Source organism: Salmo salar, chromosome ssa10 (assembly GCF_905237065.1).
Source record: "Salmo salar chromosome ssa10, Ssal_v3.1, whole genome shotgun sequence".
Taxonomy (NCBI): Eukaryota; Metazoa; Chordata; class Actinopteri; order Salmoniformes; family Salmonidae; genus Salmo; species Salmo salar.
In genome coordinates this window covers 43,638,765-43,657,513 of record NC_059451.1, presented here as the reverse complement: position 1 = coordinate 43,657,513, position 18,749 = coordinate 43,638,765, and the positions used below count along the sequence as shown (strand labels likewise).

At 43.6% G+C, this 18,749-nt stretch overlaps 1 protein-coding gene across 4 annotated transcripts in view; it reads left to right on the top strand.

Annotated features, from left to right (window-relative positions):
• pde4ba (phosphodiesterase 4B, cAMP-specific a) overlaps positions 1-18,749 on the top strand; it is a 336,700-nt gene that overhangs the window by 294,518 nt on the left and 23,433 nt on the right. For all 4 annotated transcript variants that reach the window (XM_014123403.2, XM_045687797.1, XM_014123404.2 and 1 more), the window contains one exon: positions 18,650-18,749. This exon is cut by the window's right edge and continues 13 nt beyond it. In XM_014123403.2, the coding sequence (XP_013978878.1) occupies positions 18,650-18,749 (100 nt within the window). The remainder of the gene's footprint in view (positions 1-18,649) is intronic.

Genomic DNA, 18,749 nt, shown 5'->3' with positions numbered 1-18,749 from the left:
CGATAGGCCCTAGAGGACCAGTGTCCTGTGCCTGTCTCTCTCCAGGGACTACTGGGGGTTTATGACTGGGCGAAAACAACATCTGTCCTGTGTGTTCTAACCGGTTGTCAGTGAGTTTACTGTCAGTAGTTTAATGGTTGATGGTGAAACTGAGCCCCCCCATCTCCCATCCTCTACAGGAAACTAAGTAGATCTCTGAGGAGTGTCTCAATCACAGCTGTCACACACACAACCAGATAAAGAGATTGAGAGTGGGCTTCCCGAGTGGCGCAGTGGTCTAAGGCATTGCATTGTAGTGATAGCTCTGTCACTACAGATCCTGGTTCAATCCCAGGCTGTGATGCAGCCGGCCGCAACCGGGAGACCCAAGAGGCGGTGCACAATTGGCCCAGTGTCGTCCTGGTTAGGGGAGGGTTTGGCCGGCCAGGTTGTCCTTGTCCCATCGCGCTCTAGCGACTCCTATGGAAGGCATGCACGCTGACACGGTCGCCAGGTGTATGGTGTTTCCTCCGACACATTGGTGTGACTGGTTTCCGTGTTAAGTGAGCAGTGTGTTGAGAAGCAGTGCAGCTTGGTAGGGTTGTGTTTCGGAGGATGCACGGCTCTTGACCTTCGCCTCTCCCGAATCTGTACGGGAGTTGCAGCGATGGGTCAAGACTGTAACTACCATTTGGATATCACAAAATGTATTGAAAAAAGGGGTAAATATAAAGAAGGTAAAAATAATAATAAATAAAATAAGAGGGTGCGAGAGAAAGAGAGAGATCACTGACATCTCTTTCCTCTCTGTCCACTTGGATGTTGAACTCCTTGTTTGAAGGAGCGTTTATGTTTGCATTCAAGTATTTGCTAAGAAATTGTTTAGGTGTGTGTGTGTGTGTGTGTGTGTTTCCTGGCTGTGAGTCTCTGCAGGCCAGATGTGTCCGGGGCTGTGATCAGAGCGCTCCGTGTGACTGTATGTGTGGATGAGAGTTGGTGGAAACCCCCCTCTTACGTGTGTGTGGTGAGCTAGACATTTTAGACTTACTGACTTACTGGGCCTTTTCACAGCTGTTCCCCCAGCCAGGTCCGGATTAAGAAATGATAGGCCCCGTGGCTTTGGTTTTTTCGTAGCCCCCCTTCCCAGCACACCATCATTTTCTGTAAACAAATCCGTGCACCAAGATGCAATTGGATGCGTGGTAAATCTACTGTTGAAGAAAAATTCTCTTTATAATAAAGCCACAATAATGTTTGCAATGTGGTATAGGCTACATTTGAGCAGGGGTGTTTTTAGGGTTTCTACACATGGGGGGAAAAAATCGGCTTTTTAGAAACGCATTTCATGCAATTCTGCGTCATTTACATGCTCTCCGCAGCCGATGTGAGTAAGACCTTTAAACAGGTCAAGATTCACAAGGTCGCTGGGCCAGACGGATTACCAGGACGGGTCCTCGAGCATGTGCTGACCAACTGGCAAGTGTCTTCACTGACATTTTCAACCTCTCCCTGTCTGTAATACTGTACCAACATGTTTCAAGCAGACCACCATAGACCCTGTGCCCAAGAACACTTTGGTAACCTGTCTAAATGACTACCGACCCGTAGCACTCACGTCTGTAGCCATGAAATGTGTGAAGGGCTGGTCATGGCTCACATACCACACCAACAGATCCACAGATGATGCAATCTCTATTGCACTCCACACTGCCCTTTCCCACCTGGACAAAAGGAACACCTATGTGAGAATGCTATTCATTGACTACAGCTCAGCGTTCAACACCATAGTGCCCTCAAAGCTCATCAATAAGCTAAGGACCCTGTGACTTAACACCTCCCTCTGCAACTGGATCCTGGACTTCCTGACAGGCCACCCCCAGGTGGTAAGGTTAGATAACAACACATCCGCCACGCTGATCTTCAACACGGGGGCCCCTCAGGGGTGCGTGCTCAGTCACCTCCTATACTCCCTGTTCACTCATGACTGCACGGCCAGGCACGACTCCAACACCATCATAAAGTTTGGAGATGACACAACAGTGGTAGGACTGATCACTGACAACGATGAGACAGCCTATGGGAGGAGGTCAGAGACCTGGCCGTGCGGTGCCAGGACAACAACCTCTCCCTCAACGTGATCAAGACAAAGGAGATGATTGTGGACTACAGGAAAAGGAGGACCGAGCACGCCCCCATTCTCATCGATGGGGCTGTAGTGGAGCAGGTTGAGAGCTTCAAGTTCCTTGGCGTCCACATCACCAACAAACAAACATTGTCCAAGCACACCAAGACAGTCGTGAAGGGGGCACAACAAATCATATTCCCCCTCAAGAGACTGAAAAGATTTGGCATGTGTCCTCAGATCCTCAAAAGGTTTTACAGCTGCACCATCGAGAGCATCCTGACGGGTTGCATCACTGCCTGTTACTACAGACGGTAGTGCGTACGGCCCAGTACATCACCAGTGCCAAGCTTCCTGCCATCCAGGACCTCTATACCAGGCGGTGTCAGAGGAAGGCCCTAAAAATTGTCAAAGACTCCAGCCACCCTAGTCATAGACTGTTCTCTCTGCTACCGCACGGCAAGCGGTACCGGAGCGCCAAGTCTAGATCCAAGAGGCTTCTATACAGCTTCTACCCCAAGCCATAAGACTCCTGAACATCTAGTCAAATGGCTACCCAGACTATTTCAAGTCAGGACTATTTAATGAAGCAGCCAGTTGAGGACTTGTGAGGCATTTCTTTCTCAATCTAGACACTCTAATGCACTTGTCTTCTGGCTCAGTTGTGCACCGGGGCCTCCCACTTATCTTTCTATTCTGGTTAGAGCCTGTTTGCGCTGTTCTGTGAAGGGAGTAGTACACAGCGTTGTACGAGATCTTCAGTTTCTTGGCAATTTCTCACATGGAATAGCCTTCATTTCTCAGAACAAGAATAGACTGACGAGTTTCAGAAGAAAGTTCTTTGTTTCTGGCCATTTTGAGCCTGTAATCAAACCCACAAATATGGGATGCCAAGTCATAATGTCACCCATCTAACTGTAAAACTACACTAACTTTACTTGTGTAACCAATGTCACAGTTTGTAGTTACACAAGTGAAGACAACAATCTAATATTTTCTAAAGAAACTTGAGATACACATCAGATGTCATTGTTTTTTTAATTTAATATCTGTGATGTGCTAGATGCCTTGCTTAAGATTGTTGTAAAAATAAATCCACTGGAGCTGATATGCTTCATCCATTGTTGCTGTAGCTCTCTGCCCCCTGATTGCTGAATTTTTTACGCATATTTTTTAACTGACTGTTATATCTGGTACTATCCTCAAGGTTTAGAAGGCGGCCCATGTACTTCTCCTTCACAGATGGTGACCCTTCTAAACTTTCTTGCCAAGCTAAAATAATATAATCCTTGATTCATTCTGAGCTAAGATCTTTCTTATCTTTGGAATGTGTTCTAAATGTACAGCAGTCGGTTTTAGGCCAGGTCATCTGCTGCAACCCTAGTTGTAAATGATGTGGTTAACTGTATGGGGGGCAGAGAGCTACAGCAACAATGGATGAAGCAGTAGCCCCCCCCCCAAAGGTGCGGACTCCCGGCCGCAAACCTGAACCTATAGGGGAGGGTCCGGGTGGCATCTATTCTTGGCGGCGGCTCTGGTATCGGGGCGTAGCCCCCACTCCGCCCGCTGATCCCCCCGCTTCTGTGTCACCAGAGGAACCAGACCGCGGATCATTCCGAACTGCCGACCGCCGCTGAAGGCTCCGGACTGCAGGCCGCCGCGGAAGACTCCGGACTGCAGGCCGCCGCAGAAGACTCCGGACTGCAGGCCGCCGCTGGAGGCTCCGGACTGCAGACTTCCGCTGGAGGCTCCGGACTGCAGGCCGCCGCTAGTGGCTCCGGACTGCAGACCGCCGCTGGAGGCTCCGGACTGCAGGCCGCTGCTGGAGGCTTTGTGCCATGGATCATCCCTAAAGGCTCCGGGCCATGGATCATCACTGGAAGCTTTGTGCCATGGATTATCACTGGAGGCTCCGGCCCATGGATTATCACTGGAGGCTTCGTGCCATGGATCATCACTACAGGCTCCGGGCCATGGATCATCACTGGAGGCTTCCTGCCATGGATCATCCCTACAGGCTCCGGGCCATGGATCATCACTGGAGGCTTTGTGCCATGGATTATCACTGGAGGCTCCGGCCCATGGATTATCACTGGAGGCTTCGTGCCATGGATCATCACTACAGGCTCCGGGCCATGGATCATCACTGGAGGCTTTGTGCCATGGATCATCACTGGAGGCTTCGGACCACAGATCATCACTGGAGGCTTCTTTCGTGGAGCTGGAACAGGTCTCACCGGACTGGGGAGACGCACTGGAGACCGGGTGCGCAGAGCTGGCACAGGGTATACTGGGCCGTGGAGGCGCACTGGAAGTCTGGAGCTTAGGGCTGGCACAACCCGTCCTGGCTGGATGTTTACTTTAGCCCGGCAAGTGCGGAGCGCTGGAACAGGACGAACTGGGCTGTGCAGGTGCACTGGCGACACAGTGCGCAGAACTGGCGCAGGATATACTGGGCCGTGGAGGCGCACTGGAGGTCTGGAGCGTATGGCTGGTACAACCCGTCTTTGCTGGATGCTCAACCCAGCTCGACAACTGCAGGGCGTGGGCACAGATCGCGCTGGCCTGTATGTGCGCACTGGCGACACAGTGCACATCACCGCATAACACGGTGCTTGCCTCGTCATTCGCTCCCCACGGTAAGCAGTTGGCTCAGGTCTCCACCCTGACTCTGTCAAACTCTCCGTGTGCCCCCACATATTTTTAGGGGGGGGCTGCCTCTCGGGCTTCCTTCGTTGCCGTGCCTCCCGATCTCGTCGCTGTTCCTCCCTCGCTGCTTCCACCTGTTCCCATGGGAGGCGATCCCTTCCGGCCTGGATCTCCTCCCACGTCCAGGATCCTTTGACATCCAGGATGTCCTCCCATGTCACCTATTGAACAACTCTGCCACGCAGACCAACCACTGTTCAAGGCCATTTCCCGTGTTTATGATGCTCTTTTGTCAGGACTAACACTGCCTGAGCAAGATAAACCCCGACTTAGATGGGAAAAAGATCTGGGTATTGATCTTGATGAGGGTCTATGGAGTGACCTATTCAGGGATGGTGTTACATCCACATTGAACTCCAGATACAGACTGATCCGGTTTAATTTCCTCCATCAGCTCCATATCACCCCATCTAGACTGCACAAGTTCAACCCTGATATCTCCTCCCTATGTTTTAGATGTGGCTCAGATGAAGGAACATTTCTCCATTCACCTTGGCAGTGTTCAAAATTACACGGTTTCTGGCAGGGGGTATGCGATGCCATATCCTCAATTCATGGGGTTGCATTCCCTTTAGACCCAGAGGTCTGTCTACTGGGTAACTTTACTAACACCAATCTTAGGCAAAGCCATACTATAAAGCTAACAGAAATATTGCTAGCGATTGCCAAGAAATGTATTGCCTTGAAATGGAAATCGGATTCCTCCCTGCCAGTTGCAATGTGGCTATCGGAAGTTAATGGTTGTATCACTCTGGAGAAAATCACTTACTGCTTGAGAAATAAGTTAAAGACATTTTACAGAATTTGGCAACCTTTTATTGACTATATGGAGAATCTCCCCCCACATCACATTGATTGAATATGTATATAATCCTTATACACTGCTCAAAAAAATAAAGGGAACACTTAAACAACACAATGTAACTCCAAGTCAATCACACTTCTGTGAAATCAAACTGTCCACTTAGGAAGCAACACTGATTGACAATCAATTTCACATGCTGTTGTGCAAATGGAATAGACAACAGGTGGAAATTATAGGCAATTAGCAAGACACCCCCAATAAAGGAGTGGTTCTGTAGGTGGGTACCACAGACCACTTCTCAGTTCCTATGCTTCCTGGCTGATGTTTTGGTCACTTTTGAATGCTGGCGGTGCTTTCACTCTAGTGGTAGCATGAGACGGAGTCTACAACCCACACAAGTGGCTCAGGTAGTGCAGCTCATACAGGATGGCACATCAATGCGAGCTGTGGCAAGAAGGTTTGCTGTGTCTGTCGGCGTAGTGTCCAGAGCATGGAGGCGCTACCAGGAGACCGGCCAGTACATCAGGAGATGCGGAGGAGGTCGTACGAGGGCAACAACCCAGCAGCAGGACCGCTACCTCCGCCTTTGTGCAAGGAGGAGCACTGCCAGAGCCCTGCAAAATGACCTCCAGCAGGCCACAAATGTGGTATGAGGGCCCGACGTCCACAGGTGGGGGTTGTGCTTACAGCCCAACACCGTGCAGGACGTTTGGCATTTGCCAGAGAACACCAAGATTGGCAAATTCGCCACTGGCGCCCTGTGCTCTTCACAGATGAAAGCAGGTTCACACTGAGCACGTTAAAGACGTGACAGAGTATGGAGACGCCGTGGAGAAAGTTCTGCTGCCTGCAACATCCTCCAGCATGACCGGTTTGGCGGTGGGTCAGTCATGGTGTGGGGTGGCATTTCTTTGGGGCCGCACAGCCCTCCATGTGCTCACCAGAGGTAGTCTGACTGCCATTAGGTACCAAGATGAGATCCTCAGACCCCTTGTGAGACCATATGCTGGTGCGGTTTGCCCTGGGTTCCTCCTAATGCAAGACAATGCTAGACCTCATGTGGCTGGAGTGTGTCAGCAGTTCCTGCAAGAGGAAGGCATAATTGCTATGGACTGGCCCGCCCGTTCCCCAGACCTGAATCCAATTGAGCACATCTGGGACATCATGTCTCGCTCCATCCACCAACGCCACGTTGCACCACAGACTGTCCAGGAGTTGGTAGATGCTTTAGTCCAGGTCTGGGAGGAGATCCCTCAGGAGAACATCTGCCACCTCATCAGGAGCATGCCCAGGCGTTGTAGGGATGTCATACAGGCACGTGGAGGCCACACACACTACTGAGCCTCATTTTGACTTGTTTTAAGGACATTACATCAAAGTTGGATCAGCCTGTAGTGTGGTTTTCCACTTTAATTTTGAGTGTGACTCCAAATCCAGACCTCCATGGGTTGATAAATTGGATTTCCATTGATTATTTTTGTGTGAATTTGTTGTCAGCACATTCAACTATGTAAAGAAAAAAGTATTTAATAAGATTATTTCTTTCATTCAGATCTAGGATGTGTTGTTTAAGTGTTCCCTTTATTTTTTTGAGCAGTATATAAGATAAGAAAGATCTTAGCTGAGAATGAATCAAGGATTTTATTATTTTAGCTTGGCAAGAAAGTTTAGAAGGGTCACCATCTGTGAAGGAGGAGTACATGGGCTGCCTTCCAAACCTTGAGGATAGTACCAGATATAACAGTCAGTTAAAAAATATGCGTAAAAAATTCAGCAATCAGGTGGCAGAGAGCTACAGCAACAATGGATGAAGCATATCAGCTCCAGTGGATTTATTTTTACAATAATCTTAAGCAAGGCATCTAGCACATCACAGATATTAAATTTAAAAAACAATGACATCTGATGTGTATCACAAGTTTCTTTAGAAAATATTAGATTTGTTGTCTTCACTTGTGTAACTACAAACTGTGACATTGGTTACTCAAGTAAAGTTAGTGTTATTTTTTATTTTACTCTTTATTATGACTTATTTATTGTATTTTTGTATATATAATTATTGTTATTTTAAAAATTTTTTCTTACGCTCGTCTGTTACTGTCACTTTGTCCAATTGTTGTCTAATATCTTTTCACTTTTGTTTTGAATGTTCTTAATTGGAGAAAGCAAAAATAAAATATTCAAGAAAAAAAATAGGTCCTGCCTTCCGCTAAATAGTAGAATGCAGATTATTCAGTCGACATTCCTATCGATCCTAGGCTATGGCGACATCATGAAGCTGTCACTTCATTAAAGCCATTAGAGGCAGTTTATCATAGAGCATTGTGCCTTATTATGGGTGACAATTTTTATTTATTCATAAAAAAATGTAGGGGTGGAACAACTTAATATTGCGGAAAGATTGTTGCTTCCATCAATGTAATTGTCTGCATCATTTCCAATCCCCCATATATTTTGTGGGTAAATATAATATCCATATACAGTTGAAGTCGGAAGTTTACATACACTTAGGTTGGTGTCAACCACTCCACAAATTTCTTATTAACAAACTATAGTTTTGGCAAGTCGGTTATGACATCTACTTTGTGCATGACACAAGTCATTTTTCCAACAATTGTTTACAGACAGATTATTTCACTTATCATTCACTGTATCACAATTCAAGTGGGTAAGAACAGCTTGGAAAATTCCAGAAAATGATGTCATGGCTTTAGAAGCTTCTGATAGGATAATCAACATCATTTGAGTCAATTGGAGGTGTACCGGTTGATGTATTTCAAGACCTACCTTCAAACGCAGTGCCTCTTTGCTTGACATCATGGGTAAATCAAAATAATTCAGCCAAGACCTCAGAAAAAAAATTGTAGACCTCCACAAGTCTGGTTCATCCTTGGGAGCAATTTCCAAATGCCTGAAGGTACCACGTTCATCTGTACAAACAATAGTAGGCAAGTAAAAACACCATGGGACCACGCAGCCGTCATACCGCTCAGGAAGGAGACATGTTCTGTCTCCTAGAGATGAACGTGCTGTGGTGTGAAAAGTGCAAATCAATCCCAGAACAACCTTGTGAAGATGCTGGAGGAAACAGGTACAAAAGTATCTATATCCACAGTAAAACGAGACCTATATCGACATAACCTGAAAGGCCGCTCAGTAAGGAAGAAGCCAAAGCTCCAAAACTGCCATAAAAAGGCCAGACTACGGTTTGCAACTGCACATGGGTACAAAGATCATACTTTTTGGAGAAATGTCCTCTGGTGTGATGAAACAAATATAGAACTGTTTGGCCATAATGACCATCGTTATGTTTGGAGGAAAAAGGGGCAGGCTTGCAAGCCGGAGAACACCATCCCAACCGTGAAGCACGGGGGTTGCAGCATCGTTTTGTGGGGGTGCTTTGCTGCAGGAGGGACTGGTGCACTTCACAAAATAGATGGCCTCATGAGGAGGGAAATTATGTGGATTTATTGAAGCAACATCTCAAGACATCAGTCAGGAAGTTAAAGCTTGGTCGCAAATGGGTCTTCCAAATGGACAATGACCCCAAGCATACTTCCAAAGTTGTGGCAAAATGGCTTAAGGACAACAAAGTCAAGGTATTGGAGTCGCCATCACAAAGCCCTGACCTCAATCCTATAGAAAATGTGTGAACTGAAACTGAAACAGAACTGAAAAAGTGTGTGCGAGCAAGGAGGCCTACTAACCTGACTCAGTTACAGCAGCTCTGTCAGGAGGAATGGGCCAAAATTAATCCAACTTATTGTGGGAAGCTTGTGGAAGGCTACCCGAAATGTTTGACCCAAGTAAAACTATTTAAAGGTAATGCTACCAAATACTAATTGAGTGTATGTACACTTCTGACCCACTGGGAATGTGATGAAGGAAATAAAAGCTGAAATAAATCATTCTCTCTACTATTATTCTGACATTTCACATTCTTAAAATAAAGTGGTGATCCTAACTGACCTAAGACAGGGAATGTTTACTAGGATTAAATGTCAGGAATTGTGAAAAACTGAGTTTAAATGTATTTGGCTAAGGTGTATGTAAACTTCTGACATCAACTGTATATGCATACATAAACATTCATACATATACACACATGTACATACCTATATAGATATTGTGGCCCTTTCTGGGTATATATCGTGGCATCCTTCTCTCTCTCACTCCCCTACACCCAGGTTCTGTTATCTCAGGTGGTAAATTCCTGCAGGAGACTCTCTCCTCTTGGCCATGCAGTATATATAGAGAGAGTTTCAAAGTAGGACAAAGGAACTTCTACATCACAGAACTTGAGAACAGAACAATATCCATGTTTTGGAGAATGTGTAAACGGTCGGTGGAGAAGCCAGCTACGACCCGGTCCATTTTGTTTAATGTTTGTGACCTCATGAAAGACAATACAGCCACATTACCATAACTTTGTTTATAAAGGTGCCTCCGTTATGAGGTTTGCGTCTAATTATTGTATAAAATGAATGAGTAAAGATGAAACTATTTGTGAAATTATGTAATGCTATGTTAAACCATTAATGTGAGAGAATTGTATTCCCTTTAAAGTTTAACTAAGTCATTGGCCCGCACCCATGAGCACAGACATGATCTGGCTCATGGGACAGACCTTTTCTACTGTTACGAATAAAACCCCCATCTGAAGAAATCCTCTTCAGACCATGCGTACCTCGGTAGCTGAGGGGGCGAAGGTTGAGTAGAGACCACAAAAACCTCAGTATAAGTTAAGGTTGTAATGGTTGTTGAATTCCTAACCATACCACGTGGAGCATTGGCTACACGGGTGGAAATGGTTAAACTCTGAGACTATCGACAGAATAAGAGCAAATCTTCGATACTAATTACTAGTCTGCAGCTGGAAATTATGTCAACCTGACATGCGAAGACCGACAACCGCTGAAACATCTATATATAAGAACATTTCTGAATGGTACTCTGAAGTATCCATTCTAACCACGAAAGACTCCAGGGAAGCAGAGAGACGCTTGGATGAACTTTCCAACAGAAAGCCGGACGATTCCAACAGAGATCACAACGACACACTGAGCGTAAATATATATTGATTGCAATTATTCCCGAATGAGTGAGCGTTCATGTGCAAAGGATTGGAATTTCCATTAATATAATTATTAACTGTGTAATGACTCATTTTTGATTTTCCCGCCCTTCTCAGTCCACACCCACTTCCCTTTGTCCACCAAACCGTCATATCGGCTTAGCCCACTAGGGAACCTCCCATATAATTTCCTTGTAACCATATCTACTGTGTTGTTTGTTTATGCATTTCTGTGATTATTTAGTTAGTTAGTAAATAAATGATTAAGACAATTGGTGTATGGATGATTCATAGTAAAGGCTGGGTTTGTGCAGATAACCAACAATTTACGATGTTTGGAATGAGACTAACGTGAGGTAAAGAATAATTCATTAATTAGAAGACTAAGTTATATTAGAGAAATTATAACTTTGTAATCTGAAGATTTTCCTTGGTGCCCGACTTCCTAGTTAATTACATTTACATGATTAGTTTAATCACGTAATAATAATTACAGAGAATTGATTTGATAAAATAACAGTCTTCACTTTAATGATGCCAAAGACACGACAATATACATACTTTTTTTAGAATATTGTCACGGTTATCGTCGGTGAAGGAGGACCAAAATGCAGCAGGACTGTGTTTGTTCATTTTGAACATTTATTAAATCAAAATGAACACAAAAACAACAAAACGAACTCACGATATACCGACAGTCTTCTCAGGCTCATACATGCTAGACAAGAAACAATCTCCCACAAATACACAGACAAACACACCCAACTAATATAGGACTTCCAATCAAAGGCAACACCAAACAGCTGCCTTCAATTGGAAGTCCACCCCAATTAACTCAACATAGAAACAGATTACCTAGACTAAACATAGAATTACATAAACAAGGAACAGTGCCCAAAAACCCCGGAATACATAAATCAAATGCCCTTTTTAGAAAAACCACCACCCCGAACCACATAAACCAAATACCCTCTGCCACGTCCTGACCAAACTACAATAACAATTAACCCTTATACTGGCCAGGACGTGACAAATATACCTTTATTATCCCCCGCAAACCCTACTACCCTTCCCCCAATTGGAGTAAACTAATAAACAATAACACTTAGGCTTCTACCCTCAGTTTATACATATATATATATATATATATATATATACATTTTACAGACACAATCTATTTTACAATAGTTATATTTTGTTTGTTTTTAGTGCTTCCTCTATTTCTGATGTCGATCCAGTTTGATTTCTATTTGTAACTGTGCTATTTCACAACATTTCTGAACCTATATACATTTTACAGACCCTGTATGTTTTACAATGGTTATCTTGTTATTTGTCCCACCCTTCAGCTCCATTCAACCCCTCCCATCTATCTCTTAACACCATCCATTTTGGATTTCTATTCGCCATATATTTTTCAACTGTGCTGTGATGCTTCACAAAAGTACTGAACATTTCTATTCTCATAGCTTCTACAGATTGTAAATTAAATATAAAAATGTTTGCTAAAATATTGATTATATTATTGATTGATTGCCTATGGCTTTTCAAATCACCCAGTATTGCTATCTGCAGCATTAGTTCTAGGCAAATGTTGCAATTCTTCAACCATTCCTGCACCTGTGACCAAAAACGAGCTACATATGGACAGTACCAAAATAAATTATCTAATGTCTCTGCCTCCTCACAGCATAATCTGCAGAGCTGGGAAGATTGTATCCCTCATATATATAACATTCTATTGGTTGCAAGAATTTTGTATAGTAAATAAATTGAAAAATTTGAAGTTGGGGAGGGATTCTAATTGTGGTTTTAAAAGAAAACATGAATCATCAGTGTACAATGACACCTTTGTTTTTAAGCCACAGATTTCTAATCCCTTAATATTATTGTTGAATCTAATTTTAACAGCTAACATTTCGATGACAATAATAAAAAGATATGCCGATAGTGGACAACCTTGTTTTTTCTCCTCTAGACACTTTCTGAGATGTAGCCAATATGGGCAACAATTTTAGTACCCTCAACCCTCTTTGATGTCACGAAGGTTGTTACATTGCTATGTTTTCATTTATAAAGACCTTTTACAAAATGTCCCACTGTACCTAACATCATAACTAAACTTTAGACATACGAGTTACCACACCCAGTCTCAGGGATGGTTAACTCTGGGAATTCCTTTGGTCTCTACTGAGTTAGGTAAATCAGCTTTTAGTTTTCTTGCACCTTTATTGTGGAACAATCTTCAACATGTTTTTAAATGTAATATTCTGGTACCTCTAAGGGAATTCAGAAAGCTGATTGAAGACCTTATTACTGATGAATGTGTTTGTTTTTAATGACCGTGTTTTTCTTTCTGCTTGCATTTTGTATTTATATTTTGATGTGTATTTTCTGTAATTTACAGTGGCAAGAAAAAGTATGTGAAGCCTTTGGAATTACCTGGATTTCTGTGTAAATTGGTCATAAAATTTGATCTAAACTTCATCTAGGTCCCAACAATAGACAAACACAGTCTGCTTAAACTAATAACACACAAACAATTATAAGTTTTCATGTCTTTATTGAACACACCGTGTAAACATTCACAGTGCAGGGTGAAAAACGTATGTGAACCCTTGGATTTAATAACTGGTTGACACTCCTTTGGCAGCAATAACCTCAACCAAACGTTTTCTGTAGTTGTGGATCAGATCCTGCACAACGGTCAGGAGGAATTTTGGACCATTCCTCTTTACAAAACTTTTTCAGTTCAGCAATATTCTTGGGATGTCTGGTGTGAACTGCTCTACTGAGGTTATGCCGCAGCATCTCAATCAGGTTAAGGTCTGGACTCTGGCTGGGCCACTCCAGAAGGCGTGTTTTCTTCTGTTGAAGCAATTATGTTGTTGATTTACTTCAGTGTTTTGGGTTGTTGTCCTGTTGCATTCCCAACTTCTGTTAAGCTTCAATTGGCGGACAGATAGCCTAACATTCTCCTGCAAAATGTCTTGGGAATTCATTTTTCCGTCGATGATAGCAAGCTGTCCAGGCCCTGAGGCAGCAAAGCATACCCAAATTATGATGCTCCCTCCACCATACTTTACAGTTGGGATCAGGTTTTGATGTTGGTGTGCTGTACCTTTTTTTCTCCCCTCGGTGTTGTGTGTTCCTTCCAAACAACTCAACTGTAGTTTCATTTGTCCACAGAATATTATGCCAGTAGCCCTGTGGAATATCCAAGCGTACTTTTGCAAACTTCAGACGTGCAGCAATGTTTTTTTTGGACAGCAATGGCTTCTTCCGGGATGTCCTCCCATGAACACCATTCTTGTTTAGTGTTTTGCGTATCGTAGACTCATCAACAGAAATTTTAGCATGTTCCAGAGATTTATGTAAGTCTTTAGCTGACACTCTAGGATTATTCTTAACCTCATTGAGCATTCTGCGCTGTGCTCTTGCAGTCTTTTTTGCAGGACGGCCACTCCTAGGGAGAGTAACAAAAGTGCTGAACTTCCTCCATTTATAAACAATTTGTCTTACCGTGGACTGATGAACATCAAGGCTTTTAGAGATACTTTTGTAACCCTTTCCAGCTTTATGCAAGTCAACTATTCTTCATCTTAGGTCTTCTGAGATCTCTTTTGTTCGAGGCATGGTTCACATCAGGCAATGCTTTTTGTGGATAGCAAACTCCATTTTTTGTGTTTTTTTTACAGAGCAAGGCAGCTCTAACCAACATCTCTGGAGGTTTAAGGGTGGAGGTGGAGATTTGGGTGACTGACAACTACTGTACCATGTCATTATTTATACCTTTTTTATTTACCCCTTTTGCTCCACAATTTAATGGTATCCAATTGGTAGTTACAGTCTTGTCTCATGGCTGAAACTCCCGTACGGACTTGAGAGAGGCAAAGGTCGAGAGCCATGCGCCCTCCGAAACAAAACCCTGCCACACCGCACTGCTTCTTGACACAATACCCGTTTAACCTGGAAGCCAGCCACACCAAAGTCTCGGAGGAAACAGCCAAACCCTCCCCTAACCCGGACGACGGTGGGCCAATTGTGCACCGCCCCATGGGTCTCCCGTTCGCAGCCGGCTGTGACAAAGCCTGAACTCAAACCAGCATCTCTAGTGGCACAGCTAGCAGTGTGATGCAGTGTCATAGACCACTGCGCCACCTGGGAGGCCTATTTATTACATTTTTATTTCACCTTTATTTTACTAGGATAGTCTTGTTGAGATTAACAATCTCTTTTAAAAGAGAGACCTGGCCAAAATAGTTTCAGACACATTCACAACATAAAACACAAAACACTACAGTTGAAAAACATCAATTTACACATTGAACACCAAGATGGTTTTGGAAAGTGTGGTGCAACTAGGGGATAAAACATTGACAGCCCCCCACTTCATTTTCTATCATAGTGTTTAACCTAGATGTAAACTCATTTAAAGGGACGAGCTCCTGTTATTTCAGGTCCTTGTGAAGCTCCTTCCAAATGGAAGGGGAAGATAACTGGAACGCTTTTTCCCCTAGCTCTGTACAGGCCTTAGGCACAATTAACAAAACAAAGTCATGCGAGTTTTCATTTGTCTGCTGGAAAATGTAGTTACACAAGTAAAATGGGAGCTGTCTCAGAATGGCCTTATAAATAAAAACAAACCAATGATTTAATATCCTGAAGAGATAAGGAAGGCCAGCCCACTCTCATATAGAGGATACAGTGATGTGTGAGGGCTTTGGTAACTAACCTCAGTGCCCCATTGTGCACTTTGTCCAGCTTACGTAATGACGCCACAGGGCACATTACAAGATGACACCATAATCAATTACAGGAGTTGGTAACTAACCTCAGCGCCCCATGGTGCACAGTGTCCAGCTTACGTAATGACGCCACAGGGCACATTACAAGATGACACCATAATCAATTACAGGAGTTGGTAACTAACCTCAGCGCCCCATGGTGCACAGTGTCCAGCTTACGTAATGACGCCACAGGGCACATTACAAGATGACACCATAATCAATTACAGGAGTTGGTAACTAACCTCACGCCCCATGGTGCACAGTGTCCAGCTTACGTAATGACGCCACAGGGCACATTACAAGATGACACCATAATCAATTACAGGAGTTGGTAACTAACCTCAGCGCCCCATGGTGCACAGTGTCCAGCTTACGTAATGACGCCACAGGGCACATTACAAGATGACACCATAATCAATTACAGGAGTTGGTAACTAACCTCAGCGCCCCATGGTGCACAGTGTCCAGCTTACGTAATGACGCCACAGGGACACATTACAAGATGACACCATAATCAATTACAGGCACGAAAGTAGCGAAAACAAGCCTCTTTCTGGCTTCAAAAGAAAAACATGTCTTATTACGAAAATAAAAACCCAACTTGAGCCTTAGCATTTTCACAAGAACTTCGATACCCGCTGCCACATCAGGTATGAAAAACACTGCAGCATGTATACACACTGCAAGCTAGACTGAAAATGTAGTGACATCTACTATCTGAACATAGTACATCACGTGTATTGAGAGCAGTACTGTGTGGAAGAACATTAATATACAGTAGCAGAGTCCCATCTAAATCAAATCAAATCAAATTTTATTTGTCAGATACGCATGTTTAGCAGATGTTATTGTGGGTGTAGCGAAATGCTTGTGTTTCTAGCTCCAACAGCGCAGTAATAACTAGCAAGTAATATCTAACAATACACACACTCTAAAGTAAAGGAATGGAATTAAGAATATATACATATTTGGATGAGCAACGTCAGAGCGGCATAGACTAACATACAGTAGAATGAGTAATGCAAAATATGTAAACATTATTAAAGTGACTACTGTTCCAATTATTAAAGTGGCCAGTGATTTGAAGTCTATATAGGGCAGCAGCCTCTAATGTGCTAGTGATTGCTATTTAATAGTCTGATGGCCTTAATATAGAAGCTGGCCAGCTCTTCCAGACTTCAGTACTCCGCTCCAGGGTTTACCCCAGCCCACCCCCTGCCTCCAGCCCTGTGACTTAAAGGGGAAAGGTTTGATTGAGTTTGCAAACAGCCTGGCAACCTCAGTCCCTCTCCTCTCCTCTCGCTGTAGCAGAGTGCGAGAATGCCAGAATGCAAACACTCACTCCCCTTTGATGGCTGGGAGATCAGAGCAGGGGTAACATTCTACACGGCCACGCTAAGGTCGGCGCTACCGCGGGACATCAACCTGAATTAATCTGTCGTTAGGCTTTACTAGATTGTGGAAGATCTATATTAAGTGCTTGATGTTTTCGTAGTATTTGTTTCTGTTCAAATCAAATGTTATTCGTCACATGCTTGGTAAACAACAGGTGTAGACTAACAGTGAAATGCTTACTTACAGGCCCTTTTCCACAATTCAGAATTAAAGATAAATATTAAATAGTGACACAAAGAATAAATACACAGTGAATAACGAATAACAATAACGAGCAAAAATAGCATGGCTATAAACAGGACCGAGTCGATGTGCATGGGTACGAGGTAATTGAGATAGATGCAGTAAGCTCCAAAAGTATTGAGGCAGAGACATATTTTTTGTTGTTTTTTGTTTGCCTCTGTACTCCAGCACTTTGAAATTATACAATTACTATGAGGTTAAAGTGCAGACTGTCAGCTTTAATTTGAGGGTATTTTAATCCGTATTGGGAGAACCGTTTAGAATTTACAGCACTTTTTGTACTTAATCCCCCCAGGTTAGTGGAATAAAAGTATTGAGATAAATTCACGTATATGTGTATTAAAGTAGTCAAAAGTGAAGTGTTTGGTCCCATATTTATAGCATGCAATGACTACATCAAGCTTGTGACTTCAAATTAGTTGGATGCATTTTCTGTTTGTTTTGGTTGTGTTTCAAATTATTTAGTGAAATGAATTGTAAAAAATGAATTGTGTCATTTTGGAGTCACTTTTATTGTAAATAAGAATCACTTCTACAGTAATGTGGATGATACCATGATTACGGATAATCCTGAATGAATCGTGAATAATGATGAGTGAGAAAGTTACAGAGGCATAAATATCATACTCCTAATCTGAAACACAACCAAAACAAACAGAAAATGCATCCAACAAATTTTTGGAGTCATTGTGTGCTATGCATATGGGACCAAATACTTACGTTTCGACTACTTTAATAGACATATAAGTGAATTTGTCCCAATACTTTTGGTCCCCTAAAATGGGGGGATTATTTACAAAAAGTGCTGTAACAGTTCTAAACGGTTCACCCGATAAGGATGAAAATACCCTCAAATTGAAGTGTCAGTCTGCACTTTACCTCATAGCCATTGTAACATTTCAAATCAAAGTGCTGGAGTACAGAGCCAAAACAAAACAAACAATTGTCACTGTCCCGATATTTTGGAGCTCACTGTATGTACATATAACTAGGAGTAAAGTGACTGTTATACAGAGACACATCACATTTCCTTTGGTGTGCAAAGTGTCACATAGTTTATGATGGGAATGTGTATGAGTGCATGCGTGTTTGATTTGAGGACTTGAGAGTTGTATGTTTTCCTGAGAGGGGGCCGGTTTTCTGCTCTCAAAGTTGGGTTCATGTAAATGAGTTGGGGGGGATTCAGTGCATCTGAGAGAGAGAGAGAGAGAGAGAGAGAGAGAGAGAGAGAGAGAGAGAGAGAGAGAGAGAGAGAGAGAGAGAGAGAGAGAGAGAGAGAGTCAGTCAGTCAGTCAGTCAGTGAGCAAGTAACGGTGGGTGAGAGAGAGAGTGCAGCAGCTGTGGCGTCCCACTAGCCGTTAGCAGTTAGCCTCAGTGTTAGTCTTGCTTAGGATGAAGGAGCGTTGTGCCGTGTGCCCCCTCCACCACCAGGCTTGGCCACCATGCAGCAGCCCCCTGCCAGCCTCTCTCACCTTGCCTTCACCCTCCGTACCCTGCTGACTACTGCCCTGTGTCTGTGTGTCTGTTGACAGACGAGTCGTACCAGAAGCTGGCCATGGAGACCATGGAGGAGCTGGACTGGTGTCTGGACCAGCTGGAGACCATCCAGACCTACCGCTCCGTCAGTGACAT